Source organism: Esox lucius, chromosome 11 (assembly GCF_011004845.1).
Source record: "Esox lucius isolate fEsoLuc1 chromosome 11, fEsoLuc1.pri, whole genome shotgun sequence".
Taxonomy (NCBI): Eukaryota; Metazoa; Chordata; class Actinopteri; order Esociformes; family Esocidae; genus Esox; species Esox lucius.
The window spans coordinates 30,164,348-30,185,169 of record NC_047579.1 but is presented as its reverse complement, the minus strand read 5'-3'; the positions used below and the strand labels follow the sequence as shown (position 1 = coordinate 30,185,169).

The 20,822-nt window shown below is 41.1% G+C and overlaps 1 protein-coding gene across 3 annotated transcripts; it reads right to left on the bottom strand.

Moving 5' to 3' along the window:
* Positions 1-1,380: 1,380 nt before the first annotated feature.
* slc27a1a (solute carrier family 27 member 1a) lies at positions 1,381-19,272 on the bottom strand. 3 transcript variants are annotated; one of them, XM_034295348.1, is made up of 14 exons: positions 18,717-19,272; positions 18,248-18,325; positions 17,512-17,679; positions 16,932-17,326; positions 15,852-16,019; positions 14,092-14,161; positions 13,765-13,856; positions 13,509-13,618; positions 9,789-9,998; positions 7,651-7,777; positions 7,352-7,489; positions 5,775-5,939; positions 4,754-4,900; positions 1,381-4,303 (listed from the first exon to the last, which is right to left on the bottom strand). In XM_034295348.1, exons 3-14 carry the CDS (start codon positions 17,676-17,678, stop codon positions 4,146-4,148), a joined length of 1,947 nt encoding a protein of 648 aa, XP_034151239.1. In that variant the 5' UTR covers position 17,679; positions 18,248-18,325; positions 18,717-19,272; the 3' UTR covers positions 1,381-4,145. The 3 variants fall into 3 exon arrangements, with proteins under 3 accessions (XP_034151239.1, XP_019906801.2, XP_019906802.2); XM_020051242.2 differs by having other exon boundaries at positions 18,248-18,310; XM_020051243.2 differs by lacking the exon at positions 18,248-18,325.
* Positions 19,273-20,822: the final 1,550 nt, after the last annotated feature.

Below are 20,822 nucleotides of genomic sequence, written 5' to 3'. Positions count from 1 at the left end.
AGTGGCTTGTGTTATATACTGCGGATGTCAAAAGTCTCCAAGGCCTTATTGAAAACGCAGCTTTAGTAAATGCTGATATCAACTGTTTCATGTACCAGCGTAATATCACCTGACATCGATTGAAGTGACTCACACCAAATAAAATCAGCTGTTCCAGATGGACTTCATTATAGTTTTCTTGATTGCATACTGCAGAGACAGCCACAGTGCAGAAAGAGCTAACAAAAAGATCTTCAGTATCTTATTGTTGAAAGGTACAGATAAGGAGGGATATCAAATCATTTAAGGTATTGCATGTACTGTAAAAATGCACCCTGTCAGGACCATCATGAAGAAGTGGAGGCAAGATGGTACCACCAGGACATTGCAACAGTGTCCCTCCAAAAAGAATGCTCAACTGGAGTCTACCAAGAGGTCAATGTAATGCGCCCCAGGAATTATTGTCAGGGGGTGGGGACTCATATTACAACCATAGTATATAATGTATTCTCCAAAACTCTAAACTAGATAAAGGTGGATGACAAATTAAAGGGTAAACCTGAATAAATTAGTGAAGGAACATAAAGGGAGTTGCTTCTATGCAGGTAAATTGAATGATACTATTAATCAATTAACATACTATCATGCCCGGTGGCATGTTTACCATTGATGAGCAGGTCCAGTTGATCTGGACTTCAGATCAAAACGGCAAGCCGCAAGAGAGCACCTAAGTGACTTTGAATGAGGGTTCATTATCACGGCATGGATGCCACTGAATGGTTTGAGGAGTTTGAAAACGTTGTGAATCATACGTTATGGCCTTCGCAGTCACCAGATCTCAACCAGATTGAACAGCTGTGGGAGATTGTGGGCCGACGTGTTAGACTGCGCTCTTCACCACCAGCATCAAAACACCAAATGAGGGACTACATTTTGTATGAGTGGTGTCGCATCCAGAAGACTTCCAGAGCATTGAAGCTTTTCTGGCGGCTTATGGTAGCCCAACACCTTACTGAAACACTACGCTGGTTTTTCCTTTGTCACTTCAATTTCCCAAACCCTGTGTGTCACCCAAATCACGCAAAACTTAAGTGAAGAATTCCACCTTCCAACACCACAATGATCTGAAACAGTCACACCAAGGAACAGCCTGCAAAAAGGATAACAGATAACAGATTACATTTAGATTAGATTCTGTCAAAGATGACATGAAATGTATCCATTTAACCAATCTACAAGGATCTTATGGGGACGGTTCTCAGTGGTTCTCAAACCTTTTACAATGCCTGCCACCTCAAAAAATATTTCAATGAATATTTATCCACAAGTGGTATGCGTACCCTAAAAGGATAATTTTAATCCCATCACATTGTTCAAAATCACAAAAAACAAATACAAATGTCTTCTACAAATATTTATTAAAGTTGCACACAAATGTATGAAAATGGAACGCTACAATAATGTTAATTATCCCAAAAATATTACATTACTGAGAAAACACTTTGTAAAAGGCCAACAGGTTCAATGAGTGACTGACATCTTCAAGACATTAAATAAAAAAACTAATTAAAATGTGTTCCTTATTTAGTTCAACATCCTAAGGCTAAGAATAAAACAATGATTTTAAGACCCACACATACACACACACACACGTGTGTGAAACTGTTGGTCAGTCAGTGTAAAGAACTTATTCCAAACATGTTAAGTGGCATTTTTCAATTTTATATTTGAAACAAAGTGAGTGTTTGTAAAAAGGAGGCAAATGAAAATTCCTTCTAGCCTACCTACAATACTATTGACACACAGCTGTGTAACACCTCTTCCAACATGGACAATCAAGTATTGCTTTAACCAGTTCAAGATGTTTTATTAGACAACTATTACATTATAGGGAACAAATACCCCATTGTCTTGAATAGATTGTGTTACAGAATATCTCAATAACCATTGGATCTATTACAGCTCACATCAATTTCAGTCTCAATTTACCCACAGACAAATTCTGCCATTGTAACTGAGTTGCTTGTTTGAAGAGAAAAAAATCACAGAATCCTTTACTCTATTTGCATTTTAGGTTAAATGATGTTGAGGTTTTATTTGGGCAACCTAAGAATCAGAAACGTATAAAGGAAAATGGGCAAAACGCCCTGAAAGTCACCTTAGCCTTTGATGTGGTTTATAATGTGACTTTGTAACAGTAGTAGCAGTTTCCTATTGATTCAATGAGCTGATGCAGGAAAGACACTGATAAGGACATAACACTAGCCAAAGCCTGCAAGTGGAAGGCTTTATAACTACTTATAAGCACACAGGAGTTTTTAATAAAGCTCATAACATGTTAGAGGCCATATATAGATTTTGCTTTGCATTGTAATACAAAACAATGTCCGTAATATATCTGCAGTAATTGCTGAATGATGGTGTTTCACAACATTTATTCCACAGAATTGTTATGTACATATAAAAGTGCATTTGAAATGCTGAATTTCTTACTGGTCAACAGAAGGCTCCACATATCAAAATATCAACTGAATAAAGATGTCAATTTGTAGTTAGGATCATTATTTGATTATAATTATTTTTAAAACCAGGTGTTTACAACCCTGAATGCTGGCTGAAAGCGGTGATATGTGCCCATATAGCACAGGTGTGAAAGAAAGTTTATTTGTAATGATCTCATTTATAACAGTAACAGAAACAGGTCAACAATCGCAATAAGGCACCTCTGAGGTCTGTGGTTTATTGTCAATATACCACAGCTAAGGGCTGCATCCCAAACAGAGTGGCTGCAGATACATTTTGGGGTTATTTAATCAGCCAGTCCAAGCGCTTTAGAGCTTTCTGATGCTTCTGCTAACATGCAGATCATGTTCAACAGCACCAGCCACCAGTTAGTTCTTAGCCAATCTGCTCTAAATGTTTTAATGCTTTTAATATTTAAAAGAAAGAAAATAATGGGAATCTGTATCGCCATGTATTGAAACTGATTAAGATCAAATGGATACTTGGAAGAATTATAATTAATTTAATGCAATTGTTTCTTACAGAAAAGTTATAATATGCTTTTACAGTGCATATTCTAAACAACAAATGCACAATTATCTGCATAATATGCACCAAAGCTTCAAGAAACCCCTAATCGCTCGGTCTGAAAGAGAAAATACCCAGAAAGAATCAGTTCAGCAGCAATGACCTTCTGTGCAATGTATTGTGCAGGTTTACTGTGAACATGAGGCGGTACCTTCTATAAATTACAATTGTTACAATGTCCAAGTAGGCTACTGTGGCAATTATATCATCATTTAGGCATATGAGCCTGGCCTAAAATCAAATCAATAGAGAAAATGCATCCTATAACATTAGAGCATGAACTTTTGAAACAGCTGTGCTATTACAGCCAACAGTAGCTACTGTGCAATGTAGGTCAACATTCCATGACACTTTTGAAAACAAACAGAGCCTGACATTAACCTGTTTAATAATTTGTCCTTTAGACAAATAGATGAGGGAAAACGCATTGTTTGGTGCAAGAAGCCACTTTACACAGTAAATATCATTTCCATACCATTGTTACTGTTGTTTGAGAGAATCAAACAATCTTTGCCTATTGTTAGCTTATTCAAGCCTGTCTGAATGTACAACAGTGCCCAGATAAGACACAGAAATAGGTTTACTCTCAAAGTTGGCGATTAATGCAGATATTTTGAGCTCATGTAGGAAACCATCGCTACCTACTTCCTGACCAGATGTTAGCTACACTGGGCTAATAAACATTGCTTAGATCTCAAAACATCAACTTACAAATGCTAGTCTGTCAACATAATCCTCTCCCAATGTGCTAAGGCTTGCATAGTTTGCTTTGTTCTGTTGCATTTAAAAGGGCTAATATGATTTGATCACAATTCCCCGCAGCAGAGGGAAACGTTAAGTGTAACTAAGAGGATAACTCCAGTGAAGAGATGTTCTTGTGTGTCTCTGCACAGGATGTAATATCTCCTGTGTAGCAGTCCTAGAGGAGCTGCATGCCTGTGCACAGTATAGAGGGAACATTGCTTCCAATGCTTATTAATGGCATCATACCTGTAGGCTTTAAGTAAAGTGTTACCACTACAGTTTGAGTCTACAGTATCTGTCACACTGAGAGCCCTCCCCTAAAGTAGTCCATATCATAGACACATCCTACCCTCTGCTATAGCACTGTACAGCTCCTCATTCACAGTCTCATAACGCCCTGCTCTGGAGTTCAAAAAGTAGATCTGGTCAGTTGAGAAGCGCGGGTCATATCCTTCCCTCTGCAATCGGGTCTTCTGGATTTTAAAGGTACCTAGTAGAGGAAAACAGTTATTCATCCATTTTCAGAGGGTTAAGGAATCTCTCTCGCTCTCTCAATAGATAGCCTGCCTCTCAAAGAAAGCAATCAAGTTATAGACTATTTTGAAAATAAACCATTAACCAAAATTGTAATGGTTGGATGCTAGAAATTTTTTTGTTGATTTATTAGGCATAAAATATGTCTTAACTTAAGAATCAAACCAGAATCTGACCATCAAAATGTGGGAATTAAATAGAGAACATCTTGGAATCTTTTTTTTTTTTATTCCAAAAATACTTTAAGATTGGTCCTAGAATGCATAGTGTAGAAATATGTTGCAGTGACCGAGAACTTTAACAGGGAATTTTAATATTTATTGGAATAAGTAAACAACTACAACATAAAACATAAAATGTATACATTTTTCCACATTAGTGGTAGTGTGGTGTCCAGTCCACTCACCTGTGGTGTCTACTTGTGGGGAGATGCGTAGGAACACAGGGCGGGCGTAAGGAGGCAGAGCCTGTTGAACCTCTCGCAGGAATGTTTCACAGTCAAAGGTCCCTGTTGGGTCTGCAATGGCAGCCATCCCTGCCTTCCCTTCCACATCTAGGTTTTGACAGACACATATACGTCAGGCTTTTAAAGACATGTACCCAGTGCCCATATTCCATATTGTCACCTGTTATGCCTGCAATCGGTTTCTGCCATGTAGGCTCTCACTACTGGTGTCATCCAGGTCTCGGTTCTAGGGCCTCTCCTCTTACCTCTACACACCAAGGCAATTTGCTGACATCCAAGTGACGACAACTTTCTGTCTAACTGGCTGACATATCGGCTTGGACGTTGGTCCATCACCTCAAGCTCAACCTCAACAAGACGGAGCTGCTCTTCCTCTGGAGGAAGGCTTGTCCGCTCCAAGCCCTCTGTGCCCTGCCCACATTGTAAAGAACCTTGGTGTGACCCTAGACAAAACACGCCGTTTTCTGCAAACATTAAGGTGCTTGCTTCTGTAGGTTTATGTTCCTCACATCATGCAGGAAACATGTACTAATTAAGGGACTTATCTGCATCTACATTACTACAACTGACTTACAAGACCTCCCGGCTTGTGCCAACAAATACCAGCAATATATCCAAAGTGCTGTGGCCAACTTGGTGTTCAACCGTTTAAGATTCTCACATGTCCTCCACTCAACTGGCTTAAAGCAGTGCTTGTATCCACTACAAGAACATGATGCTTGCCTACGGAGCAGCAAGGGGACCATCCCCTTCTCATCTTCAGGCAATGCTCAAACCCTAGATCCTTAACCAAGCTTTTCGTTGTGCTACCTCCACCCTCTCGATTGGATATTTTTCAACTTGGACGAATCATACCAGATAAGATCACAGATCTTTTCCAGAGCCAGAAGATCAATTCGTAAAAAAATAAATCAGAACTGCTTATGTACATGCAGCCAATGTAGTCTGAGTTTCATCTCACCTGGTACAGACACCCCATACACTGCCACGTCAGCCTGGCCTAGTAGCCCACTCAGTGTTTCTTCCACCTCGGTGGTAGAGACGTTCTCTCCTTTCCAGCGAAACGTATCCCCGCTGCGGTCCCGGAAATACATGTAGCCCAGCTCATCCATCACCAACACATCACCTATGAGGCAGAGAGTGACATTGTCATTATCTAATGACACTACATTGTGTTAAGTGTTAAAGAATCTGCACTTTCTGATACTACAGTATAAAAACAAAGAACATACCAGTAGCTTAAAAGTGAATTTACGCACCAACTGTGCTCGGCAAATAATGACAATCTAAGGATTTCAAGGATTTTCAATACAAAAAAAACTATAATGGAATTATAATTAAATTTGCAACCTTCCATAGCAAAATAATGAATTAGAATAACATAAAATACCCTGTTGGTTAAACATTTTATTCTAGGAAATAAAGACAAAGCTGAAGTTAAAATTATACTCTTATAAATTAAGCTGGTACTTATACTGGTAAAAGTTAAATAATGTATTATTTGAAGAACCTTACCCATTACTTTGCTGAGAAGAGTTAATGTCATCAAGAGTATTTTTTTCCCCTCTAGCAACTGCTCTACTAATTCTAGAACATCCCCATCTTCAACAGCTCAAGATCAGAGGTGATCCATAAAACATTTGTACATAGAAATGTAATTTGCCTCAACTGGGAAATCGATGGATTTCACTACAAATAAATAAGTCTCTAATCTGTAGATTGTAGATTATGGTATGTACATACACACCTCCGCGTTGTTTAGACACTCTACAGTATGTTTGATAGGTGCCACATGTTGTGTGACAGTTTGAATCTTACATAGACTAAACTACTCCAAGGCTAATGTCCACATATTCCCTAACACCTCACAAGTGTGATTCATTTGAGCAAAGCTTCCAAGGGCACAGTGCTACACAGCTTTTCCCCCAAAAATTTTGTTTCTGGTCTGTAATCTTTGAGATAAACCCTGATAATAGTCTCTGGAAAAACTGACCATGTAACAGTAGCGACCCAATGTTTTATAGACCTACATTATTTAGGAAAAGTCAAGAATGGGAGGTGGGGGACCAGCGCTAAGAACAATGTGATTAAGAAGGTGGATTGAAGGACCCAGAAGGAGCCCTTACAGGCAGCACATGACCAGGCCAACACAGGTGCTGCTCAACAGGGAGGTTTTTCACAGAACAAAGCCAACACAAACCACCATGCAAGAAGCCAAATAGATTCCCCATTCAATAGCTTTGAGGACACAAGCATCCGTTAAACGAAACGCACACAGAGAGCGACAGATACAGGTATATATTGTGGTGTATATGGTGGGGTTTAGTATTTGACTCGCCACTAGTGCTAGGTGAGTTATTTGCTGTGGGCCGTGTGCCAAATGAATATCTCAGGTCTTCTTATTCAACAGAATCCGCTTGTCTGGCTCATTACTTCCACCAATCTTGTTAAGTGTGTCAGTTTCCCCTAACAGCTCACGGTAATAAAAAAAGTACCTTTGTTCAACATAATGCTCTCGGCTTACATCAAGGGATTTACCTGACAAATATGCGGAGTCGTTCTTCTTGAAGACGTTGTTGGCAATCTTTTTCCTGGTGGCATCCTGGTTGGCGTAGCCATCAAATCTTCGTAGCGGGTCTTTTTGGTTGATTCGTCCCACAAGCAGCCCTGGCTCCCCTGAACACAAGTAGTACACGAGTACAGAGATAGTACAGATCAAAACAGATTTAAAAATAGATTTTTATATAGTTTTTTCCCTACACTACATACAGTTGTAGTGGTTTAGTAAAATCATAAGTGTTGAAAGAAATCTAGCATATCGGTCTGCGTTGACTTACCAGGACGGCAGGGCACACACAGCCCACGCCTGTCTCTTACCAGCTCCATGGTCACCTCCTCCACCTTTACCAGGCGGATGGGGTACACGTTGGGCAGAATGCGGCTGTTGAACCCACACGCTCCCACCTGAGCAGGGAGAAGAATTAGAAATGGCAGCAAGAATTCTTTTATATTTTGAACAGTAGCCTGCAGAATTATTTGCACACATAGGTAATAATAAACCAAAACATTTTTGAAAATATCATTGTCTTTCAGATTGACCTTACATTGAAAAAAATCTTTTGAATGTAATCTGAGTGAAATAGCTCAAATACATATATTTTTTTATAAAGTTGTAATCATCTCATTCAGAAAGACTCCACTGGCACCCACCCTTGCAGTTAATATTTTGTACAGCCTCCCTTTGCCAAGATAACAGCTCTGGGGCCGTATTCACAAAACATCTTAAGGCTAAAAGTAGCACCTAACTTGCTGATTTAGGAGTAAACTCCTAAATGTCCTAACTTTAGGACTCCTATATTTATGGTATTTAAGTATTATTTAAGTATTTCACAAAGCGTTTAGCTCCAAAACCAGCTTCTACAATCAGTGAAAAGTTAGGAGAAGTCAAGAGGACTCACTCAGGCACTGTCACAAACAATCCTAAAAGGGCAGCTGCCGGCAATCCGCCTCATAATCGGGTCGACGTTTTAGGAACATTTAATGATACTGAGCTTTTAAAAAGGTATCGCCTTAATCGCGAGGTTATTATGATCATAGTAGAGGTAGTCATTGATGCAGTCACTTCATCAACAAACAGAAACCACCTAATAACAACTCTACGCTACTTGTCCACATGGAGAATGCAGCGCAGACGAATTACGTATATCTCAGTCATCTGTCAGTAGAATATTACATTAAACAATAAATGCACCCCCCAGATCCCACACTGTCCGACAAGTGTAGCTGGTGCTATAGATGGGACACACAATTGCACAAATTAGTGAACCATCAAAAGTTTAATGCGCTTTTATTTAGGAGCTGTCATTTGAAAAGCTTGATCCTTTTGTCAGTGAACACTTTGTGTGAACATCAAACCACAACCTAGTTTTAGCCCCCTGGCAATCTTCTGGTACTTAATGGAACCCATGTTGCCATGTCTCCTAACAAGGTTCCCAGGGCCTTTGTAAGTAACACACACCCCATAACATTACAGATCCACAATCACACCTAAGTGGGTATTAATAAATTCTCTGAATAACATGGTCTCTTTTTTTTTTTTATTTGGTTGAATCAGCCCATAGAAGCTGGTACCAATTACATTTAGCGAACTCGAGCTGCTTACATTTGTTATTTGATGACAGCAGAGGCTTTTTTCTGGCAACCCTTCCAAATAGCTTGTGGACATGTAGGGTGAGATCGCAAAATGTAATCAACTTCTGCAATTCTACAACTGTGATCGTTAGAAACATCCTTCTCACTGTGTGTGGGGCAACATACACATGCATCCTCTTCTAGTAAGGTTCACCACAGAGTTGTTTTACATTTCTTAATTTATGCCCCAAAAGTGGCTGTATTTTCAGTCATGCTGCCATCTTATAATAGCCATTGGCTGTTTTGTGAAGTTCAATAACATTTCATCTCATTTCATTTGTGTGTTCTCTGGCTTTTCCCATGTTGATGGAAGACTAAGGGAGTTTGTGCCACCTCATATTTATACCCCTGTAAAACAAGATGTCATGGACGACCACTTCAGAATTCCAAAATACTCAGATTCACTTCTTAATTGGAGTATACATAAGCTAGATTGTTAATTTGATTTTATAGTGTTGCCAATGATTGTGGCAAAAAAAAAAATGTGAATAAAAATTTATTGATTACAGTCGTTTTTTTCAATTTTCTCTTAGAGGTCAGATTTGACTTTTTTTGTGTAACTTCAAGCAGATGAATAATAACTTTTTTCATATTTACCAACAGTGCCAATAATTTAGTTTGTAGGGAACTGTATACAAATAAATTAGAGGCCCAAGTAAAGAACATATGTCAGATTGTATCAAGCCTCAACACAATTTCTTCTCTTCTCTATTGCAAAAACTTCTCCTCTCTACTATTAAAATTATTTTTGAGCCAGTGAATGATGCTGTCCATGACCACTGACCTTGCCATCCATGTTCGCAATGCTACAGTTGCATTCGGTAGCTCCGTAGAACTCCCCGATTTGTGCCACTCTGAAGCGTTCGGTAAAGGCCTCCCAGACACTCGGGCGCAAACCATTTCCCACAGCTAGGCGAACCCGGTGACCCTTCTCTGAAGGCCGCACAGGCTGGGACAGGAGGTAGCGGCAGATCTCCCCTATGTACTGCACCACCTAGTGGATGAAAAGGAATCAGCCAACATTTCACATTTGAGTAATTTAGCACTGTGGCTCTCAAATCTCTCCTGGGGACCACCAGCCATTCTATGTATTAGATGTCTTCCAAAGCAAACAAACCGGAATCAATGTCAACTAATCCTCAAACCTATAACTGCCTGAATCAGGTGAGCAGTTTGAGAACCAGTGCTTAGGCAGACACTCATCAAGAGCCATTTATGTGAGGGAAAATTCCTCATGGAATTACCCTTGGATTGTGCAAAGATCTTCAGAATAAATGTTTTGCCTATGAGATTTCAATTGGCACAAATGGCAATTATTTTTTCCCAATTGTCATAATTTTTGTATTGTCATCATGAGGTTTGTCTGTCAACAGCTGTCAATTATAAATTCAATCTAAAACAACAAATTATGGAGAAAGTGAAAGGGTCTGAATTAATTAGTGCCTTGAGCGATAACACAGATTTGCTGGTGTTGGTCTCGAGAGCCATATTGTATTCACAAAGTTAATTGAAGGATGTATACAGTATAAACACAAACACACACCAATATATACACATTTATACACACACACACACACACACACACACACACACACACACACACACACACACACACACACACACACACACACACACACACACACACACACACACACACACACACACACACACACACACACACACACACACACACACACACACACACACACACACACACACACACACACACACACACACACACACACACACACACACACACACACACACACACACACACACACCTAAAGGATTATTAGGAACACCACACTAATACTGTGTTAGACCCCCTTTCGCCTTCAGATCTGCCTTAATTCTACGTGGCATTGATTCAACAAGGTGCTGAAAGCATTCTTTAGAAATGTTGGCCCATATTGATAGGATAGCATCTTGCAGTTGATGGAGATTTGTGGGATGCACATCCAGGGCACGAAGCTCCTGTTCCACCACATCCCAAAGATGCTCTATTGGGTTGAGATCTGGTGACTGTGGGGGCCATTTCAGTACAGTGAACTCATTGTCATGTTCAAGAAACCAATTTGAAATGATTCGAGCTTTGTGACATGGTGCATTATCCTGCTGAAAGTAGCCATCAGAGGATGGGTACATGGTGGTCATAAAGGGATGGACATGGTCAGAAACAATGCTCAGGTAGGCTGTGGCATTCAAACGATGCCCAATTGGCACTAAGGATCCATGTTCTCATTCTGTTTACGCCAAATTGACTCTACCATCTGAATGTCTCAACAGAAATCAAGACTCATCAGACCAGGCAACATTCTTCCAGTCTTCAACTGTCCAATTTTGGTGAGCTCGTGCAAATTGTAGCCTCTTTATTCCTATTTGTAGTGGAGAGGAGTGGTACTCGGTGGGGTCTTCTGCTGTTGTAGCCCATCCGCCTCAAGGTTGTGCGTGTTGTGGCTTCACAAATGCTTTGCTGCATACCTCGGTTGTAACGAGTGGTTATTTCAGTCAAAGTTGCTCTTCTATCAGCATGAATCAGTCGGACCATTCTCCTCTGACCTCTAGCATCAACAAGGCATTTTCGCCCACAGGACTGCCGCATACTGGATGTTTTTCCTCTTTTCACACCATTCTTTGTAAACCCTAGAAATGGTTGTGCGTGAAAATCCCAGTAACTGAGCAGATTGTGAAATACTCAGACCGGCCCGTCTGGCACCAACAACCATGCCACGCTCAAAATTGCTGAAATCACCTTTTTTTCCCCATTCTGACATTCAGTTTGGAGTTCAGGAGATTGTTTTGACCAGGACCACACCCCTAAATGCATTGAAGCAACTGCCATGTGATTGGTTGATTAGATAATAGCATTAATGAGAAATTGAACAGGTGTTCCTAATAATCCTTTAGGGGAGTGTATATATACAGTGGGGAGAACAAGAATTTGATACACTGCCGATTTTCCTACTTACAAAGCATGTAGTAGTCTGTAATTTTTATTATAGGTACTCTTCAACTGTGAGTGACGCAATCTTAAAAAATAAATCCAGAAAATCACATAGTATGATATTGAAGTAATTAATTTGCATTTTATTGCATTACAAGTATTTGATACATGAGAAAAGCAGCTCCCTCCAAAGGTTTTCTATTGGGTTCAGGTCTGGAGACTGGCTATGCCACTCCAGGACCTTGAGATGCTTCTTACGGAGCCACTCCTTAGTTGCCCTGGCTGTATGTTTCGGGTCGTTGTCATGCTGGAAGACCCAGCCACGACCCATCTTCAATGCTCTTACTGAGGGAAAGAGGTTGTTGGCCAAAATCTCAGGATACATGGCCCCATTCATCCTCCCCTCAATACGGTGCAGTCGTCCTGTCCCCAGTGCAGAAAAGCATCCCCAAAGAATGATGTTTCCACCTCCATGCTTCACGGTTGGGATGGTGTTCTTGGGGTTGTACTCATCCTTCTTCTTCCTCCAAACACGGCGAGTGGAGTTTAGACCAGATGGTCATTGGCAAACTTCAGATGGCGCTGGCTTGAGCAGGGGGACCTTGCGTGCACTGCAGGATTTTAATCCATGATGGCATAGTGTGTTACTAATGGTTCTTTGAGACTGTGGTCCCAGCTCTCTTCAGGTCATTGACCAGGTCCTGCCGTGTAGTTCTGGGCTGATCCCTCACCTTCCTCATGATCATTGATGCCCCACGAGGTGCGATCTTGCATGGAGCCCCAGACCGAGGGAGATTGACCGTCATCTTGAACTTTTTCAATTTTCTATTAATTGCGCCAACAGTTGTTGCCTTCTCACCAAGTTGCTTGCCTCTTGTCCTGTAGCCCATCCCAGCCTTGTACAGGTCTACAATTATATCCCTGATGTCCTTACACAGCTCTCTGGTCTTGGCCATTGTGGAGAGGTTGGAGTCTGTTTGATTGAGTGTGTGGACAGGTGTCTTTTATACAGGTAACGAGTTCAAACAGGTGCAGTTAATACAGGTAATGAGTGGAGAACAGGGGGGTTTCTTAAAGAAAAACGAACAGGTCTGTCAGAGCCGAAATTCTTACTGGTTGGTAGGTGATCAAATACTTGTCATGCAATAAAATGCTAATTATTTAAAAATCATACAATGTGATTTTCTGGATTTTTGATAGGTACATAGGTATACTTCACAGTTGAAGAGTACCTATGATACAAATTACAGATCTCTAAATGCTTTGTAGGAAGCAGGAAAACCGGCAAAATCGGCAGTGTATCAAATACTTGTTCTCCCCACTGTATTTGTATGTGTGTATGTATATAGAGATCATCAATATAGAAATAAATAAAACAAAAAATATATATATATATATATATATCTTTTTTTTTTTTCAACCTAGTTGTAGATATTCAAGGATGACCTGGAGTGTTTTTGTTTTTATAAACTAAACGAAAAACCGCACAGAAAGCCAAGTCAAAGCCCAACACGTAGCTCCCATCCACATACAATAAAAGATAACTGATTAGCCACTTACAGTGCAGTTGTGCCTGATGCAATCCTCCCAGAAGCGACTAGCTGAGAATTTCTTTTTCACCACCACAGTGAGTCCATTGATGAGACACTGACCAACTCCCATGATGTTACCTTTTCAGGAGAGGAACAAGAGCCAGCTATTAAGGAGGATCAGGCCCACAGTGTGGAACCACATTTCTCTGCTAGGACACTGAAAGGTGGTGGGAAAGGAAGGGGAGAGAACGGCAAAACCTGATAGATGTAGAAAAGACACACACCCGCAGAGTGGTAGAGGGGAAGGCAGTCGTAGATTATATCGTCCTGCCGCATACGGAACGCATGGTAGCCAAAAGCAGCAATTCGGTAATACCTGGATTTGGAACAACACAAAGGTGGTTGAAAACTGTACGAAATAAACACAGAGTGCGCTGGGAAATGTAGCACTGGGGAGTATCCCAGGACCTCCAGGGGACCATCATTCAATCCCCTAGAATTCCACAGACGTTTACAACTCACTCTTGTTCGCAGGACACTTCCACCTACACACGTCAAGTGTATGACGGTTTCGGCAGTGCACTTTAGGTTGCTAAGGCTGAGGGACTCACCGACTGTGAACCACTATGGCAGCTTTGGGCAGTCCGGTGGTGCCCGAAGTGTATATATAGAACAGGCGATCTGTTGGAGTGACAGTGTTCGGAGAGAGGATGGCGAAAGAAGAGGGTAAAACGGGAGGGTAGAGCAAGGACATAGGAAAGGCAGGTGGAGGGAGGAAAGAGGATGGCGAGGAGAGGGTGGAGATGAGCAAAACAAGATGACAGGAAGAACAGCGTCAACAGTATTTACAGGAGTGAGACACTCACACCCACAGTCAAACGCGCTCTGACAACTTCGAATGACAGCACGGAAAGCGCACTTAACGCAACACCCCATGTCCATAACACCCACACGAAGTGGCGTCTCACTGACTTCCCACAGGCACACCTCCATGTCGACTGATACACGAAATCCCAAAGAAACCAGAATGGATCCACAAACTTCGGAAACGTTTGTTTTCGTCTTGGATACAGGTTTTTCTTTCACTTAAGAAAAGGCAGGATGACAGACATTGTCATAGAAAATACTCTTTACTTGTTGACTCGTGACACACCAGCTATGGGTTGCTCCAGATTCCAGATATTCCAGGTATAAGAAGATAGTTGTATGTTCTAGCTTAACTTTCTTTTACATACAGTGCCTCAAAAGTATTCACCCCCTTGCACTTTTCCATTTTATTGGAAAATCAGCTTGAAAACACCATCCGTAAGTTGAGACATTTCATCTTATTGGAGCCCAAAACAATGGAGGTATATTAAAAAGTGTGCATTGTAACATACAGTATTATGTTATACACAATATTACAGGTCACAACAACTACTCGCTCAACATGAACATTGATAATTAAAACGGATGACAATGAATTTTAATTAGTTGGAAGAGACGGAACTGAAAAAATAAATGTGTATTCATAGATGAGACCGCGGTGCCCAGACCTGTATCCTAGTTTAAAACAAGTATGTTTTTCATAGAGCTTCATATTAGTTGCATGTTGAAGAGATGCAACTTATGCGTTCTTCTTGAACGGATAATTCAAGAAGATCGTTATTCTTGAATGGATAATTGAGTGGTGCATTAAAGTAACCTTTGCAACAGAAACACATAGCAGGTGAGTGTGGAGTTGGTTTACAGTTTTCCATGCTAAGCATTCCCTATATTACTGATAGGATGGATCATGCCGTAGTGTCATAGAAACACCCCAGTCAACCTATGCAGGGATATAGGCATGTTTTCCATGTACTTCAAACTATACATGAACACATTCTTTTTTTTAAAGCTGCCGTTATAAGACCCTCTAAAATGTCTTACCTTTCCTTATTTTCATCTAATTAATCACATTAATACTGAATAGATTAACTGAATATCAAATCAGTTGTTTGATCCAGTGATATCATTAGGCTCCAGCATAGAGCCTTTTCATATTCTGGGGCCTTTGATCCAATCCCCAAAATATTTTTTTTCTTTTTTGAGGCCTGATGAGTTTGCCTAACTCTGGCACATAACTTGTGCAACAACGTCTGCTTGTTTTGCAAGCCAACATTAATGCAGCTGGGATAGTGTTAAGAAATGAGAGCAAAGAAGGGCATTGTTTTAAATGCACTAAGTTGTATAACAATGAAGCCCATGACTGTACGAGCCCGGAGTCTTTTACATGGCTGGTAACATCCCTGGTTAGCTGCAGGCTGGAAACATTTGAATGGGTTCCAGTCACTGTATCTGCGAAGGCTCAAGGAGGCAGGGTGAATGGGGGGGGGGGGGGGTATACACTCACCATTGAAACCCTTGGGTGTGATGCAGGGGGGAGGGGGCAGTGGTGAGGCAACAGCCAGGATAGGATCCAGATTTTGGGCAGCCAGGGATGCTAGAGAGTCCACACTGAGCTCTCCTGTACAGAACCGCACCATTGATGGGTTCAGGGATGATCTCACTTCTAACATGGCTAAAAAGAGAGAGAGAGAGAAAGATGGATGAGGCAGGAGAAAAATTAGCCACAGAGAATTTAAGGGAAGGGTGTTAACTGGCAGGTGGTGAGTTCATTTAAAATGAAAAAGTAGTTCTCGATATAATTAATGAAATGTCCCAAGTAACCGTTAAAAATAATATAGGAGTACTGATGAATTAGGCATAGAGGTATGACAATAAAACAAAGAGGAACCAAATATGTCATCAGCAGGCAAAACATCAACTCCCAACTTGTTCGGAAGAGTTGAAGAATCATAGCAAGGCTTTCATCTAGACATCCTGACCAAGTCATTCAGTTTTTCTCCGTACTGCTTGTCTAACGAGGAAGTCACATGGGTCAACATGCGTGAGGCCCCACTCACTCACCTGATGACCTCAATTAGCTTTACATGGTGCCCAAGCTGAGTTAGGGAGTCTAGAGCATGACGAGACCAGGAAATCACTGCTGATGATGCCAACCCCTCCTGGGGCAATGGTCAAGAATTTGCACTGCCCATGGGGCTTCCCAGCTAGCTGCAAAGTCATGCCTAGAACCTAGATGGTGGTATTCAGCTTGGTGCTATAAAAGACAACTGAAGACTGCTGCGCCACCTGGGAGGACTGGGACAAAATGTTCCAATGGAACGTCGCAACAGACCATTAAAAATCATTTTTAGAATGTTTCCTATAGTCAGAATTATGAAATAAGCAAACAGAGGACTGTTGCCAGAACGTCGACCCCGCCAGACTGAGAAAGAAACTATCCCATTAGGCCGTCAGAAAGTTGCACATGACGTTCAAATTCAGCAAGCCCAAAAGAAGGATGCATTAAAATATCTATTTAATTGAGAGACACTTAGTGAATATTTGCCAAGGACCACAAATGTCCCCGTAATTGAATCCCACTGACCATCAGCCAGCTCGGCTCCAAACACAATTCCTCTGGAAGCAGACACCCCAACACAGTGCAGGAGCGCGTCCCTCCTCAAGTTGAAGTTGATGAGTGCCGCCTCCACCCCGACCTTGGCCAGACCCAGCCAGAGAGCCACCTGCAAGGGCCGGCTTTCCATGAACAGGGCCACCACATCTCCCGGGGACCAACCCTGGGCCAGAGCCCACTGGGCCACAGAATTAGACAAGAGATCCAACTGGGTGAAGGTCCACGTCTCTCCTGTGGCATCATAGATGAGGGCGGGTTTATTGGGGTGCTTCTTCACCGTATCTGCAAAGATGGAGGGGATATTGCTCTTGCTTCGTAGGTGGTGCCACAAGGCAATCTTCACCCTTAATAAGACATAAAGACCGCTGGAGGGAGTAAAGAGGAAAGAAAGGGGGAGAAAGTTCATGTTATCTACCGTGATGATGACTGTAACTAGGATAGGTACATTTCCTGAAGACAATGTGTGTACCCGTTTCAGTCGTCAGAAAGTATGATTTGTGTTAGAAGTTGACGCAAGCACATTTTCTTAAGATAATTAAAAGGCACTCACTTGAGGTCTCTTTTCGCAGTGCGGACAACAATGTAGAGGTACCTCCAACCGCCGGTACCCAGAAAGACCCCAAAGCCTGCGGCCAAGCTCCAGGACCAGGGGACCCCGAAGAGACGCAGCAGACCCAGAGACCCCAGAGACGCTGACGCACGCGCTGCATTGTGCATCCTAACAGTGGAGGAAATAAGGGAGAGGAGTTTACAAAGGACTATACAGATTATGATTTATGACAGACTATGCAATTCAGAGCCATAGAAATGTAACCAGGTATGAATGTAATAAGGGAGGGGTTGGGGATAGACGGTGTACAACACATCGGGGGGAGGTAAGTGTTGGGTGATCCTTGATATTTAGAGTCCATGGAGGGCATCCCGAAAAAAGGTGCACGGAGCAGAGGGGCTGGATTGGGATTAATGGATGGTCACTCCCACTAAGGTAAACTTCTAGTGGTTGTTGTTTCAGGCTTATAAGCATTGTGTACTATAGTCTGTCAAAAAGGTTATCCCATATTAGACAATAAGCTTAGGTAATCTTAGAAATGGGGGGGGGGGGGGGGGGGGGGTGCACAATGTACACATGCATTTTGAAACAGAGCCAATGGTACTAAGCTAAATAAACACAAAACTCGAATCAATTTTTTTGTAATGTTAGGAGCATGTCCCAATCATACATTTCCACCAAATAGGTTAAATGTTAGTCAATTAATCAAGTGTAATGAGTATCTTTGAGTGTCTACCTTAACGTTAACTCAATCTCAGTCGCACGGCAGTATAGTTAATTTCCACTCCAGATTTCCAGCCTGTAGAATTATGCACTTGTCAGAGTGGGAAAATGACTTTTTATTTGAAAATACTTTTGTAAAATTCCATTAGAAAACATTATAAATCATTTTCCAATCGAATATCACTGGCAGTCACAACACTAGAAGGTAATTAATACGGTCTAATAATAATAGCTTAATGATTATCTGTTCTTCATTATTTCCTTCAAACCAGGGCCACAATGTTTTGAAGGAAATAAGTCCTGGGCCACAATGTTGAGTGAACTACAGAAGCAGGTGTACCGCACCACAAGTGTCTGCCCCAAGTACCCGGGGTTTGACCCGTGATTTCTTAAATTGTTGTAGTAAGGCAACCGGAAATATCGAGATAAATAATGACATCATATACTTTGTGTAGCCTTATAAAGTAAGCATAGTCACTTACCTATGATACACGACCCGACCACAAACTATCTGCGAGCGATGTGCCTATAACCTTTCACCTAGTATCGTCTTCGGCAAAACTTTCAGTAGCGTGTAATCCACTACTAGGCTTGTATACAAATTAGAAAGCCTAACGCACAACGTTGAGTGAGCAGCATGGAAAACACGTATCCTTTGAAATAGTGCTAAATTAAAAGTATCAAAATGTTATCTACAGTATTTTTACAGTTTTTCAGTCGCAGCACCTACAATAATAGCTATTAGTATTAGAGCAATGCTTGTCATTAAGCACTGTATCAATTTATCAACTGCTAATAAATAGGCGTGCTTCGAAATAGCTGATTCGCGTCCGAGTAGGGATGATAATAGATTTTAAATCTAATTGTCAACCATCTAATGGTATTTGCCGAATTATAAGAACCACAATACTATAAAGACTACTCCATATTGAATATCCAAACCCGACGAGGATAACCAACCCTTTAACCACCGCCCAAATTATGTCAAATTTCCTCCATGAAATCCGCCATTTGCGGCTCTGCATGCTCATCGAACTACCAGCTCAGTCCCATTGGTCGATGTTATGACGTTGAAAATACCCGCCTCTTAACCCGCCTGTTTCAGGTTCACTTCATTCAGTTGACCAATGATTACAAGTGTTGCTACAAATCTGAAAATCAGGTTACGTTCAGACAAACAGCACAAGTTTTATACCATCCTTGTACCTAGTATAAAGATAACCTTCTGAAACTATGTGCTTATGACGCAAAAGGCCTGATCTATTCTCTATTTTGTCATCCTAGGGAATTATTTCCAAATTCTAGGCTTAATTCTTGTTTTGATGAAAAGTTATTTATTTTGAAACAATTCCTTGCATCCATTTGAAGTTATCCAGAGTATAAGTGCATATAATTTCATTATTGTTCCATATTGGTACCCCATGGGAATCGAACTGACTACTCTGCTGTTGCAAGTGCCATGGTCTACTTACTGATCAAGGCATGCACCCTGACCGTTTAAGTAAATAAACGCTGCTGTCTCATGGTTTAAAACCATTACAACACAAATACAATAGTAAAACAGATGTAACCCAACCAAATAAAACATATTTAATTGTTCCCACAATCACAAATTGTTCTTCTATTAGAAAGCGAAATGTTCACATGCTTGTAGCAGGCCTATCCTATATCTAGATATGTAGTTACATGCAGGTGACAAAGAAAAAAACAACATAAAGTGTCTCAGTAAGGTTTTGGGCTACCATGAGCTGCCAGAACAAATTAATTGCACCTTGGCTCATATTCTACAAGTCTCTGGAACTCTACTGGGGGGTGGAATAACATTCATCCAAAAGATATTCCCATATTTTGATGATGGTGGTGGAGAGCAATGTCTCAAACGCCACTCTAAAAATCTTCTGTAAGTGCTCAAAATGTGTTTCACATCATTTTCATTTTCATCAAACATGCAGTGACCTCTTGTGCCCTGTGGATGGGGGAAGTGTCATCATGGAAGAGACCTAATAATGAACCCTCTTTTCAAAGTTACTTTGATATTTCCCTTTCCTGCCATCTTGATCCAACATCCAGGTCAGCCGGGCCTGCTCAGTATTTTTATACATGCCACAGAGCATGATAGGATGTTAATTGCTTAGTTGTATCATGCAGTACACTTGTATGGAAGCATCCACATCTGTCATGTTCCTCCACTCATTCATTCATGTTATTCCTTTAATTAGTCATCTGTCCTGTGTGTATGTCTTCATTTAGTTAATCACATAGAGGGCCTTCAAGTCATGTCTATACTATAATGTCAAGGTGTAAATTGTCTTTTATATCAAGGATTAATGACCGAAAATGGTGAGACACTTGGTTGTCATTATCACACGGGCTGATTGTGTTTCAAGTGAAATACCAGAAGATGATCACTGATTTTAAGAGTGACAAATAGTGTTCTTACTTTTGGGGATAATTAAAACGCTATGTTAACATACATTCTAGCCGAAACAGGTCTCTTAATATGTTGCTCCTGTCCTTCCATCCAGACACTGAAGGCCACCATGGGTCAACTCCCGTCACCCCTCCCCTCATGGGGATGTCCTGTTTCA